The 19,511-nt window shown below is 37.9% G+C and overlaps 2 protein-coding genes across 2 annotated transcripts; both read right to left on the reverse strand.

The window, feature by feature from the left end:
- Window positions 1-11,791: 11,791 nt before the first annotated feature.
- On the reverse strand, window positions 11,792-13,315 carry LOC137934982 (S-norcoclaurine synthase 2-like). Its single transcript, XM_068779588.1, has 3 exons — window positions 13,124-13,315; window positions 12,469-12,936; window positions 11,792-12,347 (listed from the first exon to the last, which is right to left on the reverse strand). The coding sequence occupies exons 1-3, from the start codon at window positions 13,299-13,301 to the stop codon at window positions 12,049-12,051; spliced, it is 945 nt and encodes a 314-aa protein (XP_068635689.1). The 5' UTR covers window positions 13,302-13,315; the 3' UTR covers window positions 11,792-12,048.
- Window positions 13,316-16,829: 3,514 nt separating this feature from the next.
- Window positions 16,830-18,467, reverse strand: LOC137934931 (uncharacterized). The gene is made up of 3 exons (XM_068779524.1): window positions 18,252-18,467; window positions 17,472-17,957; window positions 16,830-17,364 (listed from the first exon to the last, which is right to left on the reverse strand). Exons 1-3 carry the CDS (start codon window positions 18,427-18,429, stop codon window positions 17,057-17,059), a joined length of 972 nt encoding a protein of 323 aa, XP_068635625.1. The 5' UTR covers window positions 18,430-18,467; the 3' UTR covers window positions 16,830-17,056.
- Between the last annotated feature and the right edge of the window lie 1,044 nt (window positions 18,468-19,511).

Consider the following 19,511-nt stretch of genomic DNA (forward strand, 5'->3'; position numbering starts at 1 on the left):
GGCATAGAACCAGTAGGGTAGCATCAAGAGCATGGGGTTTGTCCCTTCTTGTGTGATGCATGCCTGCCTTCTCAGACGTAGGTCCCAGAAATTGGAGTGTATATCAACAATTCCAACTGCAACACGCTCCTCATAATGGCAATTATCATCCACCGTCACCATAAACTAGGGGTAGGATGGGACCAAGGGTTCTCCCGACTCAGCTGTATTGTCACATTGTGTTGGGACCCCTGGATAAGCACTGGGAAGATTTAGGTGGGGCTTTAAAGAAGTGCGGCTTTTACTGCCACTTGCCATTCTGAATGCATCTACCCGGCACGTATACCTTAAGGGCATTGACCTGACCATTGCTTGCCCGTGGGAGTGAAAAGGTTCCCATCGCAAAGGGTATCCAATTTGAGCAAAAATCTCTGTGCGGTTATGTAATAGAATGTCCAGCGGAGATGAAACCAAAAACTGATAATATGCAAGTAGTGGCATGCTATTTAAAGCACCAGCAACCACAACAGGGATGCTGCCCCAATTTGGTGATCTGGCATGCGCTGTCTTCAGAAATGTTGAAACCTGACCCAGTGGGATATGTTCACCCATATTGGGACCTGGGAACAAAGAAAGCATGAAGATTGTGTGAATAAATTTTTTTTATTTATATTTGTTATTATTTTAATTTTTTTCATACATAAACTCTAAAATTTTCATTTTTTTGCTATATATTTGCTTTTTTAGTTTACAGGATAAAGGGAGAGCAAAACTCAAAGTTTTAATTTAAGAAAAAAAATTATATCTGAAATGGAAATGCACAATAAACAAAAGTAGAGAGATATAATTCCAAAGAGTGTCTATTGGAAAACCGTAATAGTAAATCATAATCCAGAATTTACAACATGCCAGAAAATTAAGATTGTAGATACATACCTAAATCCATTCCGAAGTTTCGTCTTTCTGTTGCAGAATCAATATGACGAACGAGATGAACAGATGATTAGTATTGTGGTCTTCCTCAACTAAATCCTTTATTCTTCAATGAGACCTTCATCTCTCTTCGAAACGGGGAGAAGGAAATTTGTGTGTGATTTAGTATATTGGGGAACACAGCCATATTGTGTTTCCTTATATAGGGTTCCCATAATTCCTTATGATATCCACTTAATTGGCCCTTATTCATGACCCATATCTATGGCTCATTCCTTAATAGGCTTAACAAAATTAGATCACTTAAATAATTATATAATAAATATATTACCCAAATTAGAATAGGAAATGTGAATTCCTAGTGTCGGCCTAATTGATTTGGAAATGTTGGCGAAAATTTTGTGTTTATGGGAAGAAAGTTAGATATTTTCATGCTTAATATTTTCCGTTAGTTTAGCTGTTTCCCAGTCAATCGCAGAATAAATAGATAAAATCAGATCATACCTTAAAAAATATTTGAAGAAACTGACACAGAAGATAATTGAAATTACATATAGAATAACCATTTCCATTTCGTCCTGGTTATTCACAAATTAAAAGAGAAATACAAAAGCAATCGTCCAGGACTACTCAATCGTCCTTGTTTTAGAAACACAAAAAGCAAGAAACATGGCACACAGAGCAGAGAACCAGAACATCGGATTCGACTATCACGAGGCTCCGCTCGGTGGAGCTCCACCTTAGTTTTGGTTAGTCAGATAATTGGAGACAGCGTCTCCTACGGCCTTCGAGCCCATCACATTGGCAAGCTTCATGTTTTCGGAGGCCGTCGGGGAGTTCTGATTCAGCTCGTACTGGTTGATGGACCTGATGATGGATGACTTGGGACTTTTTTCGATGATCTCGAACCGGGTGCGGAAGAAGGTGAAGTCCTTCTCCAGGTATCCTCCTTCGATCACGTCGACTTCCTTGATTCGTTTCTGGTGATCCAGTGTGACGATCCTCTCTTTGCGGTTTGGAAGGGGACCTTAAGCGAGCACAGAATCAGTACTCTTAAATCATCTGTCTGGTTTGAGAAGCAGAGTTGATTCGACTTTTTTTTTATATAAATGAAGAGACGATGAAAACCCAGTAAGAATTAACGCAGAAGCGCGATTTCAATCGAGTGAACTCATAACGTCCTACTGTAAATACCCACCTGGAGCAACGGTGAGAGAGAATATGGTCCCTACGTAACCGTCTCCTTCCCACTGGATATCAGGAATCAATTGTTTGAACAATTCTGGGAGCTTCAGTGTGCTGTAGACATCCCAAACGTCGGCCGCAGAGTGAGGGACCTCCATTTCGAACGATTGCTCGCCGGCCAGCTTCTCGCGTGAGATTTTTTCTCCACTATATAATTCGCGATGGCCTTGGCAACGGCGTCCATTTCCATGAGAGCCACCATCTCTACCTTCTCGGCCGCTTGGTCATCATTAATCTCGAAGAGTATGATGCCCCCCTGAACATGGAGGTCGTTGGACCCAGGTCGACGACCTCGAACCGAGTGCGGCAGAAGGTGAAGCCATGGTCCAGTACAGCTCCTGAGATCACATCGACGTCCTTCAACCGATTAACGTGGTCGAGCGTCGCGATCCTCTCTCTGTACACCCGAAACGGCCATCTTGTAAAACATAAAAAATAAAAAATAAAATCACAGAACAGAAACAATGACTATCAGTCGTCCCGCAGTACTATCCTCCATTATGCAACAGCCCGTAGCCGCCATTGATGACAGAAGATGTCTAACAGAAGTACGTGTTGGGTCTTAGAGACTTAGACCCTTCGTTGCAAATACAAGGTCAAGAAATTCAGAGAGACGTTACCTTCAGGGACGACGAGGGTGAAGAGCGTCCCAACTGATCCGTCTCCGTCTACTACAAGGTCATCGAGGACCCCAGGCATATTCTTGACGAGCTGCGGCAGCTCGAGAGTGCTGACGACTTCCCATACATCTGCTGCAGGGAAGGGGACGACGTATTCGTGGGTACGATGGCCTTTCATCTTCTTCCTCTCGAAACGTTCTCCGCCGGACGTCCCCTATTTTTAGGCTTTATAGCGTCGCAACTTGAAGCGTTTCGCCGCCGGAAGGCGCTGTCGTGCTTCGAATGCAGTCAAAGACTCGTGCCAATGGAAAAGTTCAAAGAACTGTAGAGCCTAAAAGCCCCTCAAACAGTTGTTTGATTTGGCCGAATGGGACCACAATCCGCATCCGGTTTAAAGGTACGTGAGTTCTGAGGCTGAACCGGGAGCTTCGTGGCACTTCCAGAAAATAGATAATTGGGAATTTTAGGTGTTATATAAATTTTTAAAGAAATAATAATATAAATAATTATTCATTTATTTATTTTTATAAATACCCAACTTTGACTTATCAACAAACCAGTATACAATCAAAAGGTGACACTTAAATATTTCCTCTTGAATGTTGCCAATGTGGTCATAGCTTTCGTTGTAGTTTTTAAATTATCTCCTTAAATCTCAATAAATAGAATCTAGACCCTCTCAACATATGCAATTTTATTTTAATATTACGTCTGCTTTGTGTAGTTGTCAAATGTGGCCTCCTCAAGCATTTATTTATAATTCTTGAAAGAGCGAGCCCCTTCTCAGCATATACTAGATAACTAGTAGTCAAAGATAGTGGACATGAAGTGGATTTGTGGCTCAAGAATTCTCTATGTTCCCAAATTTTGCTTATCAAAAACTGGGATATCTAACCTTGGTCTAAAAGAGAATTATAGGTAGAAAAAAAAAGTATCCAAATCATTTCTTTATAAAAATATTTGAATCTACGATAGAATATCAACAAGAAGAAGCAAAAATAAAAACATAAAAACATATAAAATAAAGGAGTTGAACCATGTCCTGAGGCTAGAAAAGGCTAAAGGAGAAAGAGTAATTAGTTCGGCCAGATTCAACTAATTGTAGGGAGAAGAAGCCAGTGGAGTCGAACGCAAAGAAGGATTCGACCATAGAAAGAGATATTGGAAGCAAAAAGGATTCGCCCAAGCAAAAAGATTGTACCCCACACAACCAAAATTCAACTTTTCAAAAAGTCAGAGGCAGATCTAGATGCTATAGGTGTTCAAATTTTGTAAGTAATCTAGCAACAAGTTCAATAGAAAAAAGAATTTATTAATAATTTTTAAAAAAATTGTAGCTCTTTTTCACCTATATTTTAAATACTAAAATAATCTTATCCATTCATAATGGCTAGTTTTTAGAATGTTGAGAAACACACTAGACTCAAACTCACTCCCTTTCCTTGAGAAGTTTTAGACTCCTCAAAAACTCCAAATTTCCAACTTTTTTTTCATTGAGCTAAATATTCAAGTGCTTATCTTTTAAATCTTATTTAAATACTTAAACCTTAATTTCTTCAACTTGTGGTTCAATTAATCGGCTTTTTTCTTACCTCTTTATTAGAGACAATTCTACATAATGTAAAACTAATTTTTGGATCAAAGGATATAAGAGGATTCTACTTATTCCTATAACTATAACTTAGTTTAAATGTTATGTTACAATAGGTTTTAGTTTTTACACTTTTCTAATATTTGTTATGATGGTTTAAAATTTTTAACTTTACTTTATATTTTAAAAACCAAACTAGTCATCAAACCGGTGGATGATCGGTTTTGGTCCAATCGGGTTAGACCGGATTCAACCAATGGTCAAATCGGATCCAATTGGGTCATATTCTTATTTTTTGCATATATATTATTTTGTTGAAGTTGGATATGAAGGGGGATAATACTACCATTTCTATTTAGGTAACTTGGTCATGACTTTGAATCCTCTCTTGACTAAATTTTTTTGACTATTTTTTACATAATTGGACCGAGCCAAACTAACCGGTCAGATTCAAGTTCAGTGCAAACCAACGAGATCGGTATTCATATTTTTATCCAAAAATCAATTTTCTTACATGAGAACGGAAACAGGGTTTGATTCCAATTTAATCATGTTGGAATTATGGTTTCAAATATATTGTTTATAAAATAAAATTACCATGATTCATATGGCGTGGGGCCCACTTCTAGATGCTTTGTCATTGGATGTTCAGTACAGGGAATAATGGCCAGCACATCGCCCTATAGAGGTAGATTAAATGGGTGCATTGACTTAGTGGACATATCCCTTGGGAATAAGGAGATGTGTCTCTCTTGAGGGGATGTATCTCTCCTGAGAGGATGTATCTCTTCTAAGAGGATGTGTCCTTATGAATAGTCATTAGTGCCACACCCTTTGAAAATCTATAAATTCCTCCATGGTCTTACAAGTGAGGCTAAGGCTATTTACACACCCAGTCTGGCTGAACGGGAGCAAGCTTATTACTTGTAAACGAATTATAAAAGGTTATCTTGTGCACTTCAAGTTCTATTTATATTCTTCAAGATGAAAGGTACGCTCTCTTTATTCTTCTTATTTCAATTCTATGATATATGTATGGTTTTCATGATAATGGAATTATGGAGGATTTAATATCTATTTTCTATGATGTTTATATTATTATTAGACATCAAGCCTAACAAATACAAGTGATTAATGCCTCTGCTGGTATCATAGAGATAGATTATAGGTTTCTATATTTTTTCATAATTATTTTTGGATTTTTTGGCTATTTATTTATGAATGGAAATAAGCCTAGTTTAGGCTTATTGGGTTCTGGCACTGCAGGCGGGCTTGCCAATGCGCGGGCCTGCTGGTGCTGGCTGTGTGGGCTGCTGTGCGCAGGCCTGCTATGTGCGGGCTACTGTGCGCGGGCTGCTGTCCACAGGCCTGCTGGTGCAGGCTTGTGCGGTCCGGGTCGGTAATGACCCATAACCATGAACCAAACCGGGGTTTTACTAATATAATGAACCAGAATGTGTTTTAAGGGTTTATTTTTACCCAGAATTGTATTTTGAATAGGATTTCCAGGTTATTTGGCTATTTGAAGTATTTATAATTAGTGTTATTGCATGCCTTGTTATATATTTATGTTGTTGTATGTGAAAATTAACTTAATTATATAATTTGAAAAATCCCCAAAGGGTAATGCATTTTGTATAGATTAAATTAATTTTATGTGTGTTTATTTTGAGTATAATTTGTTTTATGAGTTATACTAATTTTATTATATGATTAGCAAAATCCCCAAAGGGTAATGCGAATTGTATAATTAGATTAGCATGTTGTAAATTAATTCATATGAATCCCCAAAGGGTAAGTATGAATTAATTTATTTGTTTGTTTGTTGGTTTGTGATTATTGGTTGTTTATCATGTGTGGAATGATTTGCCTAGTAACTCTCATGAATCCCCAAAGGGTAAATGGGAGTACTAGATGGCTGAAATGATTGTATAATTATGTATGTTCTTCCAAATATTAAAATATTTTATGGATAACAGGAATATCCAGTAGTGGACATAATTTTGCTGAAGAAAAATGTACTTGATGGGACTAATTATGTGAACTGGTCACAATAGGTTGACTTAATGCTACGAGGCTATAGGTTTGATAAGATTATCAAAGTGGATACTCCTCCTCAAAGACCTTCCCGAATAAACTACCCCGATAATCTGAAACAGTATAAGAAGGACCTTAAAAAATTCAAGGAATGGGATAATGCTAATGAAATTTCTAGGTCACATATTCTTGGGGCTCTAAGTGAGACTCTCTTGATGACTTATTTTCATGTCCCCACTACAAAAAAGATTCTCGACCAAATTGAGGCTAAATATGGTAAAAAGTCGTCTACTCACATCAATAACTTATGGCAAAAGTTCACTCGTGCCAAATGGGAAGAAAATGATGATGTGAGAAAACATGTAAATGACATGCTTGCCAAGGCAGATGAGTTACAATATCATGGTAGACCAATGGATGAAGAAACTAAAGTGGTCACCATTATCAACTCTTTACTCAAATCTCTCAAATATATTCAAGACTTTTATTCTTTGTCCAAGACAAAGTGGACTATATTTGATTTGGTTAATATGATTGACTACCAGTCCGAAAGACTCAATCCAAGTATTGAGTTAGATAAACCTTCACCTAGTGCTAACGTAGTTTTGAAGCCGAAGAAAAAGAATTTTAAGAAGAAGGGAAAAAACTTTCGATTTCAAAACTTCAAGGACAAAAAGGTCAATCAACAAAGGGTTGAAGTACATGCAAATCAACGTGTTTGATTCTTCTGTAATAAGCTAGGACATATAAAGAAGTATTGTAGGGCTTTGAAAACCATGCAAGAAGGGCAACATGAGAACACCAGTGAGTCCTTATCTCTTGAAACTTGTACTATTTATATCAAGCCTTTTAGTTGGTGGGCTGATTCTGGTGCAATTGTTCATGTATTGAATAAGTTGCAGGGCTTCACAGAGCTAAGAAATATTGAAGACAAAACAAACTTTATTTACATGGGAAATGATGAAAAGGCCATTGTGGAAGGAGTGGGAACTTACCGGCTAAAGCTTGTTGATAATAAGTTTTTTTATTTAGAAGATTGTCTTTATGCTCCTTCTATGAGAAGAAGTCTATTATCTGTATCTTGTCTTGAGAAACCTGGATTTACATTTTACTTTGGAAATGGAAAGTTTCTTATGTTATAAGATGATAAAGTTATTTTGAGAGGTTTTCAAAATTCTGGTCTATATCAATTGCAACTTAGTGGAAATATGGTGTTCAATGTTTCTACTTCTTCGGATATTAAAGAAAATGAATTGTATTTGTGGCATTTACGACTAGGGCATATAAACAAGGATAGAATTACAAGACTTGTGACACAAGGATTATTGAAAATTCTTTCACATAATGATTTTCCTATTTGTGAGTGTTGTATATATGGGAAAATGACAAAGATACCCTTTCCATCCAAAGGCTCAAGAAGTCCTCATGTTTTGGATATTATTCATTCTGATATATGTGGACCTATGAATGTGAATACTCGTAATGGTCATTCGTATTTTATCACATTTATAGATGATTTCTCAATATATGGAAGAGTATATTTACTACATAGAAAACATGAGGCCTTAGATTATTTCAAAACCTTCAAATTGGAGGTAGAAAATGCAACAGGAAAGAAGATCAAAACATCGCACACCGACAAAGGTGGAGAGAGGAATTTTCAGAGTTATTCTCTGAATTTTGCAAGTCACACGGGATTATCCATATGTTTAGCATGCATTATACACCTGAATAGAATGGTATTGCTGAAAGGAGAAATCGAACCTTACTAGAGATGGTAAGATCTATGATGGCACTTGCAAATTTGCCAATATCCTTTTGAGGCGAAGCATTATTGACAGCTACCTATATCTCAAATAGAGGTCCTTCAAAGTCGGTTGAGAAAACACCTTATGAGGTATGGTTAGGCAAAACTCCTAGTCTTAACCATTTTAAAGTATGGGGATGTGTTGTTCATGTTTTAAAACTTGATCCTAAGGACAAATTGAAGGCTAAGACTCGAAGATGTTTATTCGTTGGGTACTCTGAACATTCAAAAGGATATAGGTTATATGATCCCAAGGAGAAGGTGATTATTGAAAGTAGACATGTAAAATTCATTGAGGATAGATTTGATTGTGATGAAGATTTAGGTATGAAGTCTCACTTGGAAGAATGTGTTGAAATGTCTTCTTCTTAATCTCCTTCTAATATAGAGAAATTCACCCAAATGGATATTCGAAGAGGGACTAGAGAAAGAAAACTTAGTCAACTCTTATCATCTTCAGATTTTATACCTATGCTGGAGAAACTTATGAAAGAACAAGGTTGAATGAAGATGTTACTGATCCTGACACTTACTAGGAAGCACTCCTTGATGTGGATTCCGACAAGTGGAAGTCGGTAATGGAAGAAGAGATGGACTCTATGTATAAAAATAAAGTTTGGAGACTTGTTGATCCTCCTACATCGGTTAAGCCCATTAAGTGCAAGTGGACTTTTACAAGGAAGAGAAATGTTGAAGGTAAAGTTAAAAGATTCAAAGCTCGTCTTGTTGCCAAGGGTTTTACTCAACAATAAGGGATTGATTATGATGAAACATTCTCTCCTGTTGCAAGAATACAGTCTATTCGAGCTCTCCTGGCATTGGTAGCATATTATGACTATGAGTTGTTCAAAATGGATGTTAAAACCGCTTTTCTAAATGGAAATTTGGATGAGAAGATTTATATTGAACAACCACGTGGATTTGTTAAATCTGGAACTGAAGCAAAAGTGTGTAAGTTGGACAAGTCTATTTACGGTTTGAAACAAGCCTCAAGATTATGGAATATCAAGTTCAATAAAGCAATTACAGCGTATGGTTTTACTCAGAATCCAGAAGATCACTGTGTTTATATAAAAACAGTGGGAGATCGTATTGCTTTTCTTACTTTATACGTAGATGATATTTTATTAGCCGGGAATGATATTTAGTTACTCCAAGGTATAAAGACATGATTATTTCAGACATTTGATATGAAAGACCTAGGGGGAGCTTCTTATATTCTTGGTATTAAAATTATACGGGATAGATCTTTACGAAAATTGAGTTTGTCTCAAGAGAAGTGTATCGACACTCTTCTGGATCGGTTTCACATGTCTAAATGTATACAAGGTAAAGTACCTTATGATAGCACTAAAAAGATAAGCCATGTGGATTGTCCTTCTCGCCTCAAAGATAAGTTGGACGAATCTAAGTATTCTTACGCTTCTGTTGTGGGGAGTTTTATGTATGCTCTTATATGTACAAGACTTGATCTTGCTTATGTTGTTGGGATTCTTATGCGGTTTCAGGCTAATCCAGGTTTCACTCACTAGGAAGGGGTAAAATGGGTAATGCGATATCTAAAAAGAACAAAGTCATATGCTTTGACTTATCAAACGGACAAGTTGGAATTGGTTGGTTATTCCGACTCAGATTATCAAGGATGTGTTGATACCCGAAAGTCTACTTCTGGTTTTATCTTTATGTTTGGAGGAGGTACCATTTCTTGGAAAAGCAAGAAGCAAGACTGTGTCGCGCAATCTACCATGGAGGCAGAATATGTGGCTATGAACTTAGCTACAAGGGAGGTTGTCTATCTTCGCAAATTCTTACGAAGTCTTCTAGTGGTAGACTATGTGGAGCGACCTATTCCTCTCTTTTGTGATAATGAATCTGCTATTGCTATCACGAAAGATCCAAAGTGTCACTCCAAGGCTAAACATATCGAAGGAAAATACCACTACATACGAGACATGCTGAGGAAGGAGGAAGTTGTTCTTTATAAGATATCTTCTCAGGATAACTTAGTTGATCCACTAACCAAGTGTCTTCCTGTGACCAGTTTCACTTTCCAGGTGGGGAACATGGGTTTGATTTGTTTATAATTGGTGAGACCAAGTGGGAGAACATTGTTTTGTATGCATTATAGTCTCAATGATTTGTAATACTATGTATGTCATGACAATGTAATTTATATTCCATGGAATGATTTTGAACGAATGCATATGCTTTTGTGAGATAATATGAGTACTCAGTGTATGCCTTGAGATTCAGCTTCCCTATTAGGTATGCACTTGTACGTGTATATGTTAGGGTCTCAATAGGGAATGACGGTTGAGTCTCTAAATTGTCCAAGCCAATGGGACTGCATAGGCACAGTTTCCTTTACGGCTAATACTCATGCTGGTATAGAGCTTTAACCTGAGCTCCTCAAGTATTGAGTATACTATGGACGGTGAGATGCCTTGATGTCCAGCTTTTCTATTAGGTATATACTTGTATGTATATACGGAAGGGTCTCAATAGGAAGGTTGGGTTGGATGTCTAAATTATTCAAGCCTTTGGTACTGATTAAACACAGTTACCTTAGTGGCTAATACTCGAACTGGTCTAGAGCTTTACCCAGAGTTCAGGTACGAGTATGCTATGAATGGAGACCGTTGAATTGGCAAATTTGACAAGTATGGATTTGGTTTATTCCCCAGCCTTGGATATCTAAGATATATATTGTGTAGGCCCGGGTTAACTACACATGTATATTAAAGTGTTTAAGGTAATGCATATGGTCATGGTATGATTTTATATGTCAAGATTGATTTTTTATGTTTTTTCAAAAATCGGAATTTGAAATGGATTTGAAACCAAGTGGGAGTTTGTTGGAATTATAATTTCAAATATATTATTTATAAAATAAAATTACCATGATTCATATGGTGTGGGGCCCACTTCTAGATGTTTTGTCATTGGATGTTCAGTACAGGGAATAATGGCCAGCACATCCCCCTGTAGAGGTAGAATAAATGGGTGCATTGACTTAGTGGACACATCCCTTGGGAATAAGGAGATGTGTCTCTCTTGAGGGGATGTATCTCTCCTGAGAGGATGTATCTCTTCTGAGAGGATGTGTACTTATGAATAGTCATTAGTGCTACACCCTTTGAAAATCTATAAATTCCACCATGGTCTTACAAGTTAGGCTAAGGCTATTTGCACACCTAGTCTGGCTGAACGGGAGCAAGTTTATCACTTGTAAACGAATTATAAAAGGTTATCTTGTGCACTTCAAGTTCTATTTATTTTCTTCAAGATGAAAGGTACACTCTCTTTATTCTTCTTATTTCAATTCTATGATATATGTATGGTTTTCATGATAATGGAATTATGGAGGATTTAATATCTATTTTCTATGATGTTTATATTATTATTTGACATCAAATCTAACAAATCAGATCAAACGAGTCAGTCCGGTTCGATTCTAACGATGGCTTCGAAGTTGGACTCGGAGATAACTCACCCCTATACCACTGGGATTTTTGAGACCCAAATTGAGTCCCAAGTCTCCTTTTGAGAAACCATGCACGGAATCCGAACTCAGCTCGGTCACAAAATATCTTATAGATATGCATATTTTTTTATTCGATGATTGAGGAGAAGCAGAGTTGCTTTCTACTCTTCATAATTTACAAGCTTACATCATATACTGCAAACCCAAACAAATAAAATAGCAGAGTGATATGAGAACAAGAACAGCAGAAGCTCCTACTGAGTGGAGCTCCACCTGTTGCCGCCGGAGGGTTTTCAGGCTCACCAAAACACCCAGAAGGGCGTCCAGAGCCCGTCCCACCACCGCCGGAGGGTCAACAAGGTTTGTTTAGGCTACTCAGGTATTTGGAGGCGACGTCTCCGTGAACCTTCATCTCCATCACATTGACCAGCTTACTCATGTTTACTGACGCAGTCGGGGAGGTGGGATTCAGTTCAAACGTGATGGTGGATTTTATAGTGGCCGAGTTTGGACCTTTCTCAAAGATCTCGAACCGAATTCGGAAGAAGGTGAAGTCCCTCTCCAGGACCCCTCCTTCGATCACGTCGGTTTCCTTCATTCGCTTCTGGTGGTCGACAGTTACGATCCTCTCTTTGTAGCTTCCGATGGGACCTACAACACGCATGAAGCAGTAGCAGTTTTAATTTTTTTTCATCTAAACGAACAAAGAATTATGAAAACCCAGAGAGTACTTAGAAGAGCGATTTTCGAGCGAAGTAACTAGTGTAGTTACCGTCTGGAGGGACGACTACAGACAAAAGGGTCCCAACTGAACCGTCTCCATGATAATTGGAACCAGGCTTAAGTTCTTTTATAAGTTGTGCGAGCTTCAGGGTGCTGTAGACTTTCCAAACGGCGGCTGCAGAGTGGGGGACGTCCATCTCGAATGACTGCTCCCCGCTGAGCTTCCTCGCATAAGATTTTTTCTTCACTAAATACTTGGCGACTTCCTCTGCGGTGGTGTCCATTTCCATGTATTGCACCATCGGTATCTTCTCTGCCGCTTGGTCGTCATTGATCTCGTAGAAGATGATGCCCCTGAACAAGGAGGTTGTCGGACCCAGTTCCACAATCTCGAATCGAGTGCGGCCGAAGGTGAACCCATGGTCCAGCACTCCGCCTGAAATCACATCGACATCCTTCACCCGATTAACGTTGTCGACCTTCACGACCTTCTCTTTGTACACCCGAAATGGCCATCCTGCAAAACATACAAAAAAATACTAATCCGAATCAACGAAGATCAGTCGACGAGCTCCAACCCCCTTTGAATACCACGAGTCGGGTCGTACATACAGACTTGCACCGTCATTCCTATTACCTCATATCGCGGAAAATTCAAGATTAAAGAGATAACTACAGCAGGAAATTAAATTCAGAGACATCACCTTTAGGGACGACTAGAGTAAAGATAGACCCCTCTAATCCGTCGCCGTCCACTACAAGGTCATCGAGTACCCCAGGCAAATGCTTGACGAGATTCGGGAGCTCGATGGAGCCGACTACTTCCCATACATCTTGTGCAGGGAAGGGAATAACGTACTCGTGTGTCCGCTGGCCTTTCATCGTCTTCCTCGAAGTTCTTGCTTGCTCTGTGCCTGCCTCTACGATACCGGGTTGGCCACAATTTATAGCGTTGGAACCTGCCCGGCCGTCCGTGTCCACTTAGGAGGATTGTACTGCAGCCAAATACGTGGCAAATAGCTGTCCAACCGGTGCAAAAATAGGTGAGCAGTGGAAAAACAATGGGCACCAATCCTGAAATCAATTATATCAAGAGAAAGAAAAATTGCAAATAGATCTTACAAGAAAATATAAATTAAAAAGATAGATGATTAGATACACACATAGTGAATATTTCCTATTTTCGAACTTTTAATTATATAGATAATTTAAAATATTTTATTTTTTAGGTAGTTATGATTATCCTCTTGAATTATATGACCACAATTTTTATTACCATTCTTCAATAAAGGTTTCGTTTAAACATTAGATGTTGATGGTTATAAAATCATGTTTTTCTCGTTCAATGGGTGTGCTTTAATTTTTTTTTTTTTTTTTTATCCTTCCTTCCTTGGAAAAAAATCATATAATACAAGTCGATCTTCTTTTCATACTAGTGTGAATGGAGACACATGGCATAGTCTTAGGATAACAAGGTGAAATTTGAAATAACAAAAAAGATGATACCTCAAAAAATTAAAGCCTTTTAAAAGTTATAATAGTTTTATTTGAAATTAGGTCTTATTTGTTCAATATCTAAACACGTAATATATTTTTGATTTAATTAATTTTTTAAAATCTTATATGTTAAATTTAGTTTAGATACATAATAACTTATTTTAAGCATCCCCTTTATTTTAAACTTTAAATATTAAATAATTAAGATATTAAAGCATATGGATTATTTGACAAAAAAGCAGATAATAATTTAAGTATTTATGGATCTACATAGTATTTTATAAAAAAAACATATAATTATGTCATTTACTTTAAAGAAATACTATATTTGATGAAATAAAAAAATATGTTCTTAATAAGACAAAATGGAGTGAATAGAGACACATAGTGGATATTTCCTATTTTAAAGATGATTTAAAATATTTTTTTTCTGGTAGTTATGATTATTCTCTTGAATCGTATCAAAATATGACTATAGTTTTAATTATAACTCTTCAATAAAGGTTTTGACAATCACGTTTAAGCTTTAGATGTTGATGGTTATGAAATCGTGTTTTTCTGATTCCATGGGTCCGTTTGAAATTTTCTCGAGACATGTCTAGACAAGGAGTGAGTGTCACACTTTTTTTGTCGTTCCTTCTATGGAAAAAAACCATGTAATACACGTCGGTCTTCTTTTCTTGCTAGAGTGAATAGAAACTCATGGCATAGTCTAAGGATAACAAGGTGAAATTTGAAATAACAAAAAAATGATACCTCAAAAACTTAAAACCTTTTAACAGTTATAATAGTTTTATTTGAAATTAGTTCTTATTTATTCAATATCTAAACTCATAATATATTTTAGAATTAATTAAAATTTTAAAATCTTATATGTTAAATTTATTTTAGATATTGTACTAGTGAGAATGCATTTTCAAAAGTTTAGTCTAAATTTTCCGTCCAAGGAATTAAAGAGGAACGAAAGCACTAGTGAGAAGGATTGCTCTTAACCATCTACTAGTGACACAGTTACCATTTTAATCTTGTTATCCAGTTAAACCCGGTTGGACGGGTCCGAGTTTGGTAACAATTAACATGTATACGTATTTAACTCAGGCACGTGCACCACGTGGGTTTACTCCTCTGTCAAAAGTGTCGCATTCGTCGATTTCTCCTCTTTAAAAACTTGATGGATGATTTGTGATGGATGATAGATGATGGATGCCGTAATTTTGGATGGATACTGGATGATGGATGGGTTGTTTCGCGGTCTGCCATAGAAATATCGTCGTGATTCTTGAATCGTTTCCATTTAAAGAAATATCTTCAGCCACATTATTTAGTTCTTATGAAAAAACCATTATCTCTTGGAATTGGAATTAAGGTGAATTACAAGAAAGATAAGGCATGATCCACACATGTTACCCATTTCCATCCATCTTGTATTAAGAAAGAATCCCCTGTCATCCATCATTATCTCTTGGAATTCACCTGAATTCCAATACTCATTCCTATCCAAAATTACTTCTAAATTACATCCATTGAAGCATAGAAGCTCCATAGAGGCTTTTGCTTTACCAAAACTCATTGGCCTTCCATCTACAACAAAGTGATGAGAGGATACAAGGGTAAACTCCCTCATCCCATCAGTTCCTCTTATTAATTCTCAACTACATTAAGAAGAACTACAACTACAACTATGACTAGACATTTTCGAGTTTAGTTTTCGACAAAAGACATAAAAACTTGAAAAAGTCCATTCCAGAGGCTCACACTTGGTCTATGTACCCTATAAATTGTTGTCCCCGCAAGGAATCCTCTTACATTTAAGCACAAATCTAGCAATTCTAAAGCCAACAACTACACTGACAACTTATATAAGTCAAAGAAGAAGATCGACTTTTGGGCTTCAGTTGCAACAAGGCATGAATTTCCACCACATGAGGGTAGTTACAAGACAAATAAGGATTTTGAAAGAGTGACAATTACTGTTCCTTGGGAGATGACATAACACCTTCATTAAATTTGTTGTAACCATTTGGTAATAACTTTGGAATGGTGGCACTAACACTGACATTTTCAAATTACATCAACATCTATTAGTCCTTAAACAAATACCTATAGTCTTAGTTGATCATCTCTGTTGCAATTGGTTAGCTACAAAGATCAAGATAATTCACCAATCACCAATTTTGTCTCTTTATGGGGAAAAGGATGAAGTGGAAAGTTTGAACCAACTCCATTGATGATGATGAGAAAATTGAGGTCTCACAATTAAGAGAGATGCATCCTTATAAAACCTCAATGTGATCGAGGACTCTCTAAACCTACAAATTGGTGGACTCATAATCTAGCCTTTTTAGCTATCCAATCTATTATATTTATTTTATTTATATATAAGGGTATTTTTTGTAATTTACCTTTAAAACATTTTTTTTATAACTAAGTCTAAGATAATATTTTAGATAATAGAATTTTTGAAAATAATTGTAAGGGGGGGACTGGACTGCCTCTTTTAAAGAGGTCTTTTGTAGAGAAGAACTCTTTGTCAAGGGCGTTTTGTAGACCGGGGGGGGGGGGGGGGGGGGGGGGACTGGACTGCCTCTTTTAAAGAGGTCTTTTGTAGAGAAGAACTCTTTGTCAAGGGCGTTTTGTAGACCAAGTGGGTTTTGTTTTACATACTATATGGGCTTGTTGATGGCCCAACTTTCATCCATCACATGTCCAAAACCTGTAGATTCTTTAATGTCATGGGTTGGATATGGATCCCACCGAATTAATATTAAATCTCATATGATACATTATTTATCCGATAAATTTTAATAAAATAAAATATCAAATAAAAAAATTTCAAAAAAAATATCTTGGTGATTTCGACATGAGAATTGACAATCTCGCGTTTCACTAAATCAATCGATTTCGCCATCAAAAGGTGCAACTAATTTGCTTTCATTATTCATACTATTTGATACTTGATTCATACTATTTGATACTTGACCAGCTTGCAGCTGTCTTCCTTATTTTGTGCACACACAAAAGCAAGAAAATCACACAGAAAAGCTGTGAGACTACTACCACCAGGATCCGCTTGATGGACCTTGGACTCCACCCGCGGCCGGCGGAGGATTTTCAGGTTCACCCCATCCCCTGGACGGGCGTTAGCCAGTCACGCCGCCGCCACTGTTTTGCTTCGTCAGGTACGTGTTGGTAACGTTTGCAGCACCCCTCAGGTCCATCACGTTCGCGTACTGCATGTTCCCAGCGGCCGTCGGGGACTTGGGGTCGAGTTCGTATATGATGGTGGATCGAATGGTGGTCGTGTTGGAGCCTTTCGCGATTATCTCGAAGCGGGTGCGGAAGAAGGTGAAGTCCCTCTTCAGGACTCCTGCTTCGATCACGTCCACTTCCTTGATTCGTCGTTGGTGGTCCAGGCTTGAGACCCTCTCTTTGTAGTCACCGACGGGATCTGGAACAACCACGGAATTATCAGTCCAAATCCATTCAATTGGGTGGAAATTTTGAAAACCCAGTAAGCAAAAGAGCGATTTTTGGAATGGAGCTACGGTTACCCACCTGATGGGTCAACGAAGAGAAAGTAGATGGTCCCGACTGAGCCGTCTCCTTCCCATTTGATATCGCGAATCAATTGCTTGAAGAGTTCTGGAAGCTTCAGCGTGCTGTAGACATCCCAGACGGCGGCTGCAGAGTGGGGGACATCCATGTCGAACGATTGCTCCCCGGTGAGCTTCGTCGGATAAGATTTCTTCGACGGATCAGATTTCTTCTCCACCAGGTACTGCGCGACGGCCTTGGCGATGGGCGCCAAATCCGTGACATTGGAATACTTCACGTTGTCGGAGGCTTTGTCGTCCCTGATGTCGAAGTGGATGATGGACCTGATCATGGAGGTCGTCGGACTCAGGTTCACGATCTCGAATCGAGTGCGGAAGGAGTTGTACCCAAGGTCCAGTACTCCTCCGGAGATCACATCGACTTCCTTCACCCTCTTAGCGTGGTCGAGTGTCACGATCCTCTCTTTGTACGTCCGGAATGGGCCGCCTGTAAAATAATATGAGAAAGCAAAAATCACACAATGGAAGCTGGAAACAACAAAGATCAGTCGTCACGACGACTTTTCTGTACTCAAACAAAATGGCAACTCCAGTGCTGCTTTTCCTTCCGTTGGCTTCCGTCTCCTCCCAAACGAACATTCTTCGACGGTACCCTGAACATTTCACTCCCCATTGACGACAAAAGGCCGTCCAAATCCAGAAGCTAACAGCCTAACAGAATTACTTGTTGTACAAAAATTTAATGATTCAAGAGTAAGAAAAGGAATTTCCAAGACGTTACCTTGGGGGACGACGAGGGTGAAGATCGTCCCAACCGATCCGTCGCCTTCCCATTCAATGTCTTCTAGGAAATTAGGCATTTTCTTGATGATCTGCGGGAGCTGGAGCGTGCTGTAAACTTCCCATACGACGCTCGCTGTGAAAGGGACGACGTACTCGTAGATCTGGTGGCCTTTCATCGTCTTCCTCTCGAATCACTCTTGAGTCTGTTTTGGTTGCTCACTCCTCGGTGCTTGCCTCTGTGAAAGGTGACTGCTATTTGTAGTTCCATGAACGTCCTCTCGAGGTCTCTCCTTGGTGTGGGAACACTCAGTCCAGTCGTAGACGCGTGGCAATGCAATTAGATATTTGCAATCGAGTAACTTCGCGAACGATGTGACCATCTCCTACTTCTCGTACATGATAAAACTCTTCACGACTCTTAGATTCACGAACGAAGATCTTTCATATGTGTTTTTACCAAAACAAGTAAAAAAAATAATAAATTTTATAATTTAAATTGATTATATTCCATAAGGAAAAAAAATAAAAAAATAAGCGCCTAAAGTACACTTTGGTGCTTTCAATTTTTATTTTACCATCAAATTTAAATTAAAAAATTTTAATTTTATTTTATTCTTACTCTACATTTGGGTCAATATTATTTAAAATTTTATTTTATTAATTTCTAGTGATAAAATTAAAATAATAGAATGATTACAATTACAATGTAATAAATGGTATTATTGTAAATACAATAACTTGTTTATGATCAGCGCGAGTTTCTTACCAAAAGCAAAAAACTAGCCTGTCCCACCAACCACGTTCCGGTTAAGGATGCCGGTGGTTTGCTTCCAGCGCCTTCGAAAAACAACACGTGTACTTGTCTTATTTATTTTACTTTGTTTTAGGGGTGTAATTAATACGTTTACGTGATATCCAAAATTCCTTCAATCGTAGAGGGAGAAATAAATGAATATTTCATCATAGTTTTATATAGAAAGAATTCAGATTACGACATTTATGATATCGTTTTATAACTCCAGTGCATCATAGTTTATTGCTCACTTGAACACTGATTCTGCTTTCATTCATTTCAACATGAAACATGATTCATTTCAACATGAAACAATCATGACTCTTCCATATAATAAGAACAAAGAAAACCAGTTGCCCATGTGTCGAAAACCAGACGTGTTCTTGATGGATTAGAAAGGATATAACAGTTTTTGGGTGGAGGTCCACATGCAATTCGTTACCTTGGTACTATGTTAAATTGGGT

Source organism: Aristolochia californica, unplaced genomic scaffold, assembly GCF_029961685.1.
Source record: "Aristolochia californica isolate CCGP_79_NKW_82.1479 unplaced genomic scaffold, dmAriCali1.0.hap1 SCAF_6, whole genome shotgun sequence".
NCBI lineage: Eukaryota > Viridiplantae > Streptophyta > Magnoliopsida > Piperales > Aristolochiaceae > Aristolochia > Aristolochia californica.